The sequence below is a fragment of the Abramis brama genome (genome assembly GCF_963993115.1).
Source record: "Abramis brama genome assembly, chromosome: 2".
NCBI lineage: Eukaryota > Metazoa > Chordata > Actinopteri > Cypriniformes > Leuciscidae > Abramis > Abramis brama.
In genome coordinates this window covers 59,513,574-59,525,581 of record NC_139964.1, presented here as the reverse complement: position 1 = coordinate 59,525,581, position 12,008 = coordinate 59,513,574, and the positions used below count along the sequence as shown (strand labels likewise).

Genomic DNA, 12,008 nt, shown 5'->3' with positions numbered 1-12,008 from the left:
AATCTGAGCTCAGTTTGAGATATTAATATCTCAGCTGAAACTGTTCTGAAGACACATGAAGCAGAAGTGCCTCCATTTGATTACGTCATTGCTGTGTGGGAGAAACAAGTGAGATGTGAGTGTTTTATGTACTCAGTTATTTGTGATATTATTGTATTGCAGGTCTAACAACAATGGCTGAAGCTTTGAAGATACAAAAGATGAAGATGATGATGACTCTACACAAGGCCCATAATGGCTTAGAATTTGATTCAGATGAGCTCAACTCTAATACAGATACAGGTATGGGGTGTGCTTTCACTATTTGTTTGTTAAGTTTGCTAAGTGTTATGTTAAAGGCAGCTTGTTTAAAGTGTAATCTGTAGATGTGCCAGACAGATGGCCTTGCAATAGTAACCTGGGCCTTTTGGGTGAGATGAGCCCCATCACAGAGCTCGCTCAAGGGGCCCATGTTGCAGGGTTGTGCTTGGTTTACAGAGACTAATGGTGACATTAATGACTGCTGCCTGACTGTGCATTTAGAGAAGACCAACAACGGACAGGAGAATAGTTAATCGTACACCAGCCTTAGAGATGAAACAAGACATTTGGCGCAGAGGTGCTTGTGTTTGTGCGTATGCATATGCTGTGTTGTATATGCACAATATTTGTGTGTGTTTCTATGCATAAGAAGGTTTTATGATTTTTATATTTATTTTTAATTTGATTTAAACTAGATCTAATAATACACATTTATTTATATTTAATTATATTTCTTTTGTCTAAATATATTTATATCTATATTTCTCACCCGTCTGATGTGGTATAATACAATATTACTGTAATATTATATAATTAGTATTGTATAAAATGAGACATTTTTTTCAGGATTCTATGATGAATAAAAAGTTCAAAAGAACAGCATTTATTTGAAATAGAAATATTTTGTAACAAAACAAATCTTTAGACACTTTACTGACACTTTCGATCAATTTAATGCATTTTTGCTGGAAAGTTTATTTTAAAACAAATCTCACTGACACCAGTGTTTGGATGGTAGTGTGTGTATATTAGAGGAATATTGCATTTTTTTTAGTGTTTGCATTAAGCAAGACTTGCTAGACAGATTTTCAGGCATCACATGAAATCTTGAGTCTTCAAACACAGCTAACTGTGGCTAAAACTAACATAGATAATGTGAACTTCAAAGGGCACTCTCACAAGTGTTTAGGAGGAAGAGAGCGCAGCGTTCCTAGTGAGAACAGCTGTGGACAAGCAGAATTTAGGAGAGAAGAAAAAAAGGCCTTCATCAGAAAGATGGAATGCAGTCAAGGAAAATCAGCATCAAGGATGACATCAGAAGAGAAGAGAGAGATAGTGAGAGATACTTTTTTTCCCCTGCGTTGACAAGTTGAAAGAAAAATTCCATGCATTATTTAACAAGATGGCCGAAACCTGTCATACGGGTGATTGCCTGCGTTAACAGAAACAGGTGTGAGATGTGCGCACATACGGGTGTATGTTAGCACATGTGTGCTTGTTTTTACGTCCGCGTGCGCTTAGCAGGGAAGTCGTGTCTAGTGTACGCACACATTATCTGTTTGCACATCTTTCCCTGCAAGCATATGGTCAGCATTTTTGGATCTTCACCCGTCCACCCCCTTTCTCTCTCTCTCATCTTGTCTGTTTGAAGTTGCCCTCATTTTTTTTTTAGGATGCTGTTTAAATCAGTAGTTTTTTGTGCAGGCAATGTTTGTGTGTGTGTTTTGGTGACAGCAATCATGTAGAAACACACAAATCTGTTCTAGTTGACTTTTAAAGCATTTCGCACTTGATCAAACAGTCTAGACAAGCTGACCATCTGGTGTTTATTAATTACTAGTATACTAATTACTATAATTAATTACTGGCCAAAAAAACTCCGAAGTGAGAAATAGCCATTTTTGTGAGACAGTTTTACCTTGTTTTGACCTTGTCATAGAGGCTCTTTTTTCCCTCATTAAAGGTCCCATATTGCACCTTTCTGAAGTTTTATTTTAAGTTTTGATGTCCTTAAGAATACATGGTTTGGTATGACAGAAATAGCGCAAAGTGCGTTCCCTTAATAATTCCTAAAAAGCTTACATCTCAGCTCCGTTATTATCAATGAAGCTGACTGTACAATAAATATTTCATAATGTCAACACTTATTTTAAAAACAGACACTTGAACTCAGCGTGATTAAAAACTACAGTAAATGACAGAAACCACCTTTGGAAAAAAGATATTTGAAGTGTAATTTAATTGTTTAGTTGGTCTCACATCCCGTTGAATAACACGGGTAGGCGGGGCTTATGACCTATACTAGGACCGGACTACAAATCGAGACGTTTTGGCTTCACTTTTCAGGGCTTGTGCGGCACGCTTGGTTCCAAACATGGCACACGCCCTTCTTTTAATGAAAATCTATGGGATTTGTGGCCTGTTTCATCATCCACCAGGTTAAAATAATCTGTCTATCTTGAATAACATGCACTTATGAATCACAATCACAATAAGGCCATGAATGTTTATTAAAAAGTTGTCTTTTATTAGGAAACCTTTTATTTCATGTTGACCATTTCTAGACAGATCTGCCATCATATTTCTTATACCATCCTTTCAATAGTCAGTAATCCAAACCAAAGCTGTTCTAGACATCTACCCAAAGCTGAAAGCTGTTTCTATTTGAGTACTTGACACAAGAGAATATACCGTATGCACGTGTGTGTACGTGTGCATGTTTGTGTTAGTTTTAGTGTTTGGCAGCACAGCTGCAGCTCTTGTTGTCTGATTGCTCCTGCTTTCCCTCCTCTCATCCATCTTCATCTGTCTGATTACTGTGAATTTGCACCCTCTCACTTACGTTAGAACAGTCCTACAAGATATGTGAGCGTGTGTTGACACTAGTCTTGATTTCCATGGACGTGCAGATCGTCGCACAGATGGCCGCTCTATTGTACGGTATTTATGTCATGGTGAAGGGCCCAGGTTGCGAAGCTGTCGTGGTGTTGTAATGCAACTGCAGTGTTGTGTTGTGGTGTAATGAGAGAGCTTATTGTTTTTAATCAGGTTATTTTTGTGCGGCCGTGTGAAGACCTTATTGGCTGGAGTATGTGAAAGTCTTAAGGGGACCGACTTCATCCTGCGTTATCATTGATTCCTTTGCCACAATCTGCCACCTAAACACCATCTGCTCTCATGGCACTGACATGAATGCTGATGATAGATTATTTCAGTTCATTGTTACTGCTGGTCCCTGGGCAACATACTATGTATTATTTCTTTATTCACTAAAATTAACATAATATGCATATATTATAGTATTCTGATAACTTTTTTAACTTAATTTTTTTAAGTTTAACTAATTTAATTAGTCTGAGCACATTTGTGTGTGTGTATGGTTAAATGTGCACTTAAAGTTCACTTGAAGCAATGAATAGTACTTTTAACAAACTCCAGTAATATTAGTCACTATCTTGCAAGTTATTTTTGGTTTCAAAATGCGATAAGGCTGTAAAAATAAAATGAATTGGCTATTTCACAATGACATTACATCCACACCAGTAGGTGTCAGTATAAAGTCTAATACCGCAGTGACTTTAAAAAAAACTACTTCTGAATTCTGGTATCTGCTTAGTATTTGTATGTGTATATATTTTGTGGATTTGACTATTTCATACTCTTTTGTAATTAAACAGGATGTAGCGCTTTGTCCTGGGAGAGAGAGAAACATTCATCACCTGCTTCAGAGAAAACACAGCACAGCTTGAACAACTCTCAGCTCAACTCTCTCCAACACACCCATCTACTGGCCAACAGTGAGTATTAACCATTCACTTGCACACCCTGATGTGTTTAAAGGGGTAATTCAACCCAAAACAAAAATTCTGTCAGTATTTTCTTACCCTCATGACGTTCCAAACCTAGGACTATTAATGGGAAGCTTTCAAGCTTAAAGTGACATGTGAAGGCCAAGTATGGTAACCAATACTTGGAATTTGTCCTCTTAACCCATCTAAAATAGTTAACCCATTTAATTCATCTTTGCTACAGCTACAAAAGTGACTTTCTCTTTGTATTTTGTTGTTTGATTAAAGCCGGGTTCACACTGGATGATTTTGGCCGTCTGAGACTAATTTTGAGAATCCTAAAAGATTCCTCTGATCCTGTTCCAAAATCTGAAGTCTTTGATCGCCGACAGCCAATTAATGACCATTGCGATAAAATTCACACACAATGCTGCAGTGTGGCTTCTCCTTAGACAACCGTCAAATGAAAAACCAATTGGAGCGCAGAACCTGATGACGCATTTAGTGAGACAACAACAAACCTCACTTGCTGTTTTTGAGAAGACATGATCAAAATTAACGCTAGAGACTGTTTTTGTTTGCTAGCAACCATTGCTATCCCTCATGTAAATGCAGCTCACAGTCACTGAACGTGTCACGGATTGATGATGTAAAACTCGGATGAGTCTTCTTGCGTGCGTCCGTTTTTAACACGTCTTGACTGCCGTACGGTCTGACAACTGAGATCCCAGAGTGTGACCTGGTTTACAACGAGGATCATGTTCGTACAGTCTGACAAGCAACATTCGTAAAGGACTATTATAAATCGTACAGTGTGCACCCGGCTTAAAATTAATGACACAGACAGCAGCGGGAATATTAGGCTTTTGTCACTTTAAGACTGAATGCACGGATCCAAAATAATGATACGCATCTGTTTTCTTTCTCAATTGTTTGTTTACATAAGCCATAAGCAACTGTTTTTACGAGGATACTCGACGAGACGGCATTTTGAAGTTCAAGCACAAATAAATGTGAAAGAGAATGGAGTTCGATGCTCCGAATTGAGTTCTTTCGCGTCTTCTTGCGCTCGAATGTTTAAACTGACAGGACCTAAAAATTATAAACTTTCACTCTATGACGGTTAAACTTTGCAATTAATCCGAGAATCACGAGCGCTTCGAACCGTGGTACCTGGTCCGTACAGATCAACTACGATCCCGATACTTGACATCGCTCATCCTGTGATGTGACTATCGCAGATGCGCACTTCGCGATATCGATGCTAAAATGGTATATCTTGCAGCCCTAAAAAGCATAATAAAAGTAGTCAATATGATTAAATTCCAAGTCTAATCTGAAGACATTCAATAGATTTGTGTGATAAACAGACCTAAATGTATGTGGTTATTCCTTGATTCTTTCTTCTTTGCATAGGACTGGACCTGCCCTTCATGATGATGCCCCATCCCCTGCTTCCTGTTGGACTTCCTCCCGCCTCTGTTGCCATGGCTATGAACCAGATGAACCACCTTAATACAATTGCCAACATGGTTGCCAGTGCACAGGTGCACAGCCCCGTCTCCAGGCCGACATCTGCCATCAAGGTAGGATATGCTGTACACACCAGACAGTAAAACACACACATATACTCCAAGAGCTCTTTTGCTGCAAGGTCATCAGGGATTTTTCACACAGTTCTCACTTGAGTTTATTTATTTTGAGTCACTTAAAGCAATTTGCTGGTCCACTTGGTCTAAAGGGGTCCAAACTGCTTTAGGGACTTGTGTTGTGTTGCAAAACACAGATTGACTATTAAACTAGCTTCACCACAAAGCTGTATCTGGAAAAAAAGGTTTTATTTTATCACTACTTTACGATGATATGAATCTCAAGCCAATCTGACTCTCTGATGGATTTCAGACAAACTGGGCTGATGAAGATGTGCTGTCATGTGGGGAGAGTTTCTATGGGTGTATAATTGTTTACAGGACTGAACTTTTTATTTGTATTTTTTATTTAATTTTTTTCAGCAAGAGTGTTTTGAAGAGAGTCCCTCTTTGACACCATCCGTTGAGGGAATTGTTCCTCAGAAAACTGAGCCCTCACCTCAACTAAGCAGTTCAGTTCCCAGCAGCCCCACACACCCTTACACACACTCTCCTCAAAAAACAGGTGAGTCATTCAGTATTGCTGTCAAATGAATGAATGATATGCTGAGTAATCAATTGTATTTATTATAATTGATCAAACTATCCATCAATATTTGCTGAGTAAATCCCTCAAATGCACAAACACTACCATTCAAAAGTTTGGGGTGAGTACATTTTTTGAAAGAAATATGCTTTTATTCAGCAAGTATGCATTAAATTGATCAAAAGTGAGAGTAAATACATTTGTGTTGTTACAAAAGTTTTCTATTTCAAAGAAATGCTGTTTTTTTTTTACTTTCTATTCATCAAAGGATCTTGAAAAATAATCAGAAATGTTTCTCGATCACCAAATGTACATATTAGAATGATTTCTGAAGGATCATGTGACACTGAAGACTGGAGGAATGATGCTGAAAACTCAGCTTTGCCATCACAGGAATAAATTACATTTTAAAATACATTAAAATAGAAAACAGTTATTTTAAATTGTAGTATTATTTCACAACACTACTGTTTTTACTGTGTTTATGATCAAATAAATGGAGCCTTGGTGAGCATAAGAGACAAAAACACAAACATTTGAATAATAGTGTAACTCAAAGACATTATTGTGTCATATGAGTAAACTATTGAAAGGACAATACAGGCAGTAGCATTAGAAGCAATCACAGCAAAACGTTAATTTCATAAGCCTATCACTGGCCTACAGTCCACTTAGAACATCTTAGTAACTGTATAGAAGTGTAAAAAAAAAAAAAAAAACTAAGAATCATGTAGCAACTGCATGGCAATATGATAAAAACCACTCAGGACACCTTAGCAAATGCATATCAGTGCCCTGGGCTGGCAACCATCAACAACACCCTAGCATAGTATCACATATATATATACTTATATATATCAAATGTAATAATTTAGTTTCTGAATGTTAGTGGATTTATGGAGACCCAGTTATTGTGGTTAGCATCTTCATCTTGAAATGTGATATTACTGTTGTTTCATAATATCTTGTGTATAATGTCCATAGTAAACAACATTATATGATTTACATTGAGAGAAAAAAGATGTCACTGTAAACTAATCAACAAGCCTTGCAACGATTCTGGTTGCATACACAATAACAGCACAAAGCAATATGTGTTTGTAATATTCTGTGCTACTCGGAAACTTTGTTTCATTTATCTACTGTCTTTTTGTATTTCTTTCTCTCTCTGCAGCATATGACGTTCATGATGAACAGAGGGAGATTGACTCAGCTCTGCATATGAACAGACTTTCCAACAACAGAGGTGCATTTTCACAACTTAAACAATATTTCATTTAAAATAACAAAATTTCATATAACATTACATAAAAGCCTCTGACCTCCTCTGCTCTCATTATAGTTCAATTATTACACAGAGCCTTTATATTGCATTTAGTTGGGTGATGTAATGGTATATTGTTGGTTGTAATGGGATATTCTAGGTTCTATACACAAGTAATCTCAAAACTATTAAAATAATATGCTCATGCCCTAGTACAGTACGTATCATCCTGTACTGGAAAATATTTAAAAAGCATAAACCGACAGACATACACTAGGATCATGTGACACTGAAGACTGGAGTAATGATACTGAAAATTCAGCTTTGCCATCACAGGAATAAATTACATTTTTAAATATATTAAAATAAATAAGTTATATAATATTTTAGAATATTACAGTTTTTACTGTATTTTTGATTAAATATATGCAGCCTTGGTGAGCATAAGAGAAATCATTTAAAAACATTTTTGATATTAAAAACAATGTAAAAAATCTTACCGACCCCAAACTTTTTTGGTCAGTTTTATTATTATTTTAAATATGTCTAGTTTTTCTTAATTTTTATTTCAGGTTTGATTCAAGTTACATTTGCCTTGGCAGCTAGCTGAAATAAAATAAGGTTTTTTTTTTGTATTTATTTTAATTTAATTTTAGTTTAGTTTTATTTTATTTTCAAGTAATGAAAATATTTGTTAACTATAATAACCCAGAGTAAATCCTGACAGTATTAAATGAATGGCTAAACTATTCCTTTATCAGTCAGCCGATCAGTTGAGTTATTTCCTATGTGTTTATTATTTTGCAGTTGAGCAGAATGCAGTGAAGCCAACATTATTTGAGAAGGTCCCAGCTCAGACGTTTCCCTCAGGCTTCCCTGCTTCCCTCCTTTTCACAGACGGCCTCTCCTCCGTGGAGACGCTGCTCACTAATGTCCAGGTACAGCCATGAAGGAATACACGCACAGAGAGACACACACACACAAAACAATGTTCAACATCAATAACATGTGGACATGTGTTTCAGGGTCTGCTAAAGGTGGCTTTGGAGAACGCCCGTCTGCAGGAGAAACAGCTTCAGCAGGAGAGGCGAGAGCTCAAGATGGAGCTGTACAGAGAGAGAGAGATGAGAGAGAGTCTGGAGAGACAGCTCACCTCCGAGTTACGCAGTCGGGGTAGGGTGTTACGCTGTAATACATGTATTGGAAAATTGAAAAACCAGAGATCACCCGCTTCCATTTGATGTTTACACATGGAACTTTTCCTTTTCTCATCTAGCCACCATTCAGAGACGTCTGAAGAAGGAGAAGAAGGCAAAGAGGAGGTTACAGGAGGCGCTGGAATATGAGTCCAAGCGGAGAGGGCAAATCGAGCAGGCCTTACAGCAGGCCACCTCATCAGACCCTCTCACACACGGTGAGACACACTCACACACACTCATTCAGGCCGATAGTCTTTCAGCAGGCTTTGTCAGCTGTCGCTGTCTGTTAACATAGATCCAATCAGTCTGGACATGGAGACGGAGCGCTGCAGAAGCCCAGAGGACAACTGCTTGTTACAAGGTATTGAATGGAACTGGTGTTTCTTATTGCAGAACAACATATTTGAATAATATTTGAATAAATATATAGTACAAAAATCACCAAGGTTGCATTTATTTGATAAAGAATTCAGTAAAAATTGTAATCTTGTGAAATATTATTACAATTTAAAAGAACTGTTTTCTATTTTAATATATTTTAAAATGTAATTTATTTCTGTGATGGCAAAGCTGTATTTTCAGCATCATTACTCCAGTCTTCAGACACGTGATCCTTTAGTAATCATTCTAATATGCTGATTTGGTGCTATTTTTTTAATCAATGTTGCACTTACTTAATATTTTTGTGGAAACCATGATTCATTTTCATCATGATTCATGATGAATAGAAAGTTCAAAAGAACAGCATTTCTTTGAAATAGTAAAGACTTTGACACAGTTATAAACAAATTCTGTCACTTTTAATTCATCCTTGCTGAATAAAAAAACTTTTGAATGGTGATGTACATTTTAATGATAAATATGATCATTTCCCGTATTCACTTTGAAGATAGTCCTAAAATATTTAGTATTTCGATTTTTCCTAGTACAAAAAACATGGTTATCAACTCACTCCTGTATATATCTATATGGACGTGCACAGTTTCAGCTGTGACTTATTCAGATTTGTTGTTTTGACCTCACTTCCCCTTCCCATCAGTCTTTCTCAGCAACACCGTTTGTCACTCGCCCGTGTCCTCCAAACAGATGAGATCATCGGCTCCCTCTGTCTCAGAGCGAAACCATTCGCAAATAAACACATGGATGAATCAAAAGACTGGGGACTAATTGCAAGTTTCCTGTGTAAGCAAAGCCTCACGGCATGAATATTCCAGCGCCGCCCTTCCACCCGTTTATCTGTTTCTGCAGCTGGCCGTTCTCGCTCTCTCCCCCTCTGTGAGACAGCTAAAGCTACATGATAAATTACTTGAATTACACCTCTTGTTAATTTTATTAAAATGGCTCCCTAATGCCGAGAAAATCTGCTGCACTGGACTGGAAGAGGTGTTCATTTACTGTCTAATGTCTTTTTACGTGATGTGCAAAAATGGTCTATTTTAGAGTAAAAGGGCATTTGAAATTGTATATAATATTTTAGAAATACAAGCAAATATTTAATTTTTATTGTTATTTTTATTATTACATTTGAATTGTGTTTTAAGCATGTTGGTCAAACATTAGGCCCACCTTAAATTAACTTAAATAAAACTAAGAATTAGCATAATGTAACTGAAAAACGAAATGAACAACTGAGATATGAACTACAAAAAACATGCACTACCATTCAAAAGTATGTTTTGAAAGAAGTCACTAAGGATGCATTTATTTGATAAAAAATACAGTAATATTGTGAAATATTATTACAGTTTTAAGTAATATTTTTTATTTTAATATATTTTAAAGGCAAAGCATCATTACTCCAGTCTTCAGTTTCACGTGATCCTTCAGAAATCATTCTAATATGCTGATTTAGTGCTCAAGAAACATTTTTTATTATAAATGTTGAAAATAGTTGTGCTGCTTAATAATTTTGTGGAAAACAGGATTCATTTTTTTCAGAATTCTTTGAGAAAGTTCAAAAGAACAGGACTTATTTGAAATAAAAATCTTTTGTAACACTAGAAATGTCTTTACTTTCACTTTTGATCAATTTAATGTGTCATTACTGAGTAAAAGTATTATTATTATTAAGTATAACAAGAGAAGTTTAACACTTTTTGTGGTTTCAGTCTCTCCCCATTCCAGTACATAAGAAGAACATAGAAAGTACCATATTTTCTTCCCAGACTGCTGTGATTTACAAGTTAAACCTGTGGTTTAATACTCACAAACCTTCCTCTTTATGTCTCTCTTTTACAGAAAGCAGAACATACACAAAAACCCCAATAATGTACTAAGAGGAGGTGAACTCCCAACGAGAGGCCGAGGATGTTCTCCACATCATGGATCATCCCTACACAAAAAACAATCAACTTCCCGAATGCAGTTTCCAATGAAGAGAGGACTTCAAGGTTTTACATAATGAGCTACGTTGGAGAAGACCTGAAGATTTGACCCAATCGATTGCTCAATCCTCTCTTATTCCCATCCTCACAACATTCCAGATTCCTCAACTGTTGTTTTATACATATATTGTGCTTTATTCCCCGTTTAAGCTCTGTGGAGACGGTTGACGTCCTGTTACTTATTTTGAAGCCGTGACGTCATCCCTTTAGGACAGTGACCTTCAGTCTAATGCCCTCAGGATGGGCTGATGTAAAAAAAAAAAAAATGAGGGAGAGAGAAGGAAAAGAGATGAATCTGGCTTGTTTCATTCTTGTTGAAAGACTCTGAAGAGTGTGGAATGTTACATTGTGTTGCTTTTCTCTTGTTTGTCCATCTTCTGGTTCTTCTGTCCATTTATCTCTCTTTTGTAGGCCAGTTTAGCTTCTTGATACTGTTTAAAATGTTCACCTGCTCTTCAGTTTGTGCTAGTTTTCTTTTGTAAGACCTCACGTTAGCTATTGTATTGGCTTTCAGTCAGAAGGAAAAGCTACTGAATGTGTTTATTCTGTATTTTAAAATCTTTCCTAATGAGAAATACAGTATTACCACCATGTCATTCATTCAGAAGTCTCGAAACGTCTCCCTGAATGTTTTGCCCAGGTTTGTTGAAACCTGTGGTTCCCAAGCATTTACAGAGATTTGATTCACTAACCATTTTAGCATTGGCTAAAACTAGACACTAAGACCGCAGAATATTTGGCATTCACCCCAACATTACGAGTCTTTATTTAGTCTGAGTGTTACTTAAAGAGGAAAACAGACTTCCCGCTGAACAGAAGTTCCCCGCTGATGTTGTCAGGACGAGCCTTGAGCCATCATTCCTATAGGCATTTGAATGCTAAATGATGTCTTGAAAGGTGTAGATCGATGTCTGTCACCGTTTTGTGCACCAGAAAGAACCGACGACACAAATAAACAATGCGATGCTCATGTCACCGGTGTCACCTTGTCGTCAATAGCGTTCCTCATGAAGCAAAAGCCATCAAACAGTCCTATTGATTCAGGTCATGCAAATGAGACCCCATTAGTGCTTTTATTGACACATATCAAAGTCCTCATTAACATTCAGTTTGTGATCCGGCATTTCAGACACAAGCTAAAGTGTCATTAAAGCGTGTCCTGTACTCATGAGTCTAA

General features: G+C 36.9%; 1 protein-coding gene across 1 annotated transcript in view; it reads left to right on the top strand.

The window, feature by feature from the left end:
• dachb (dachshund b) overlaps positions 1-11,804 on the top strand; it is a 35,233-nt gene extending 23,429 nt beyond the window's left edge. Inside the window, exons 3-12 of the mRNA XM_084090957.1 lie at positions 163-282; positions 3,699-3,818; positions 5,226-5,395; positions 5,822-5,963; positions 7,159-7,230; positions 8,056-8,186; positions 8,274-8,421; positions 8,525-8,662; positions 8,743-8,808; positions 10,686-11,804. Of these exons, the coding sequence (XP_083947083.1) occupies positions 163-282; positions 3,699-3,818; positions 5,226-5,395; positions 5,822-5,963; positions 7,159-7,230; positions 8,056-8,186; positions 8,274-8,421; positions 8,525-8,662; positions 8,743-8,808; positions 10,686-10,723 (1,145 nt within the window). The 3' untranslated portion in view covers positions 10,724-11,804. The remainder of the gene's footprint in view (positions 1-162; positions 283-3,698; positions 3,819-5,225; positions 5,396-5,821; positions 5,964-7,158; positions 7,231-8,055; positions 8,187-8,273; positions 8,422-8,524; positions 8,663-8,742; positions 8,809-10,685) is intronic.
• Positions 11,805-12,008: the final 204 nt, after the last annotated feature.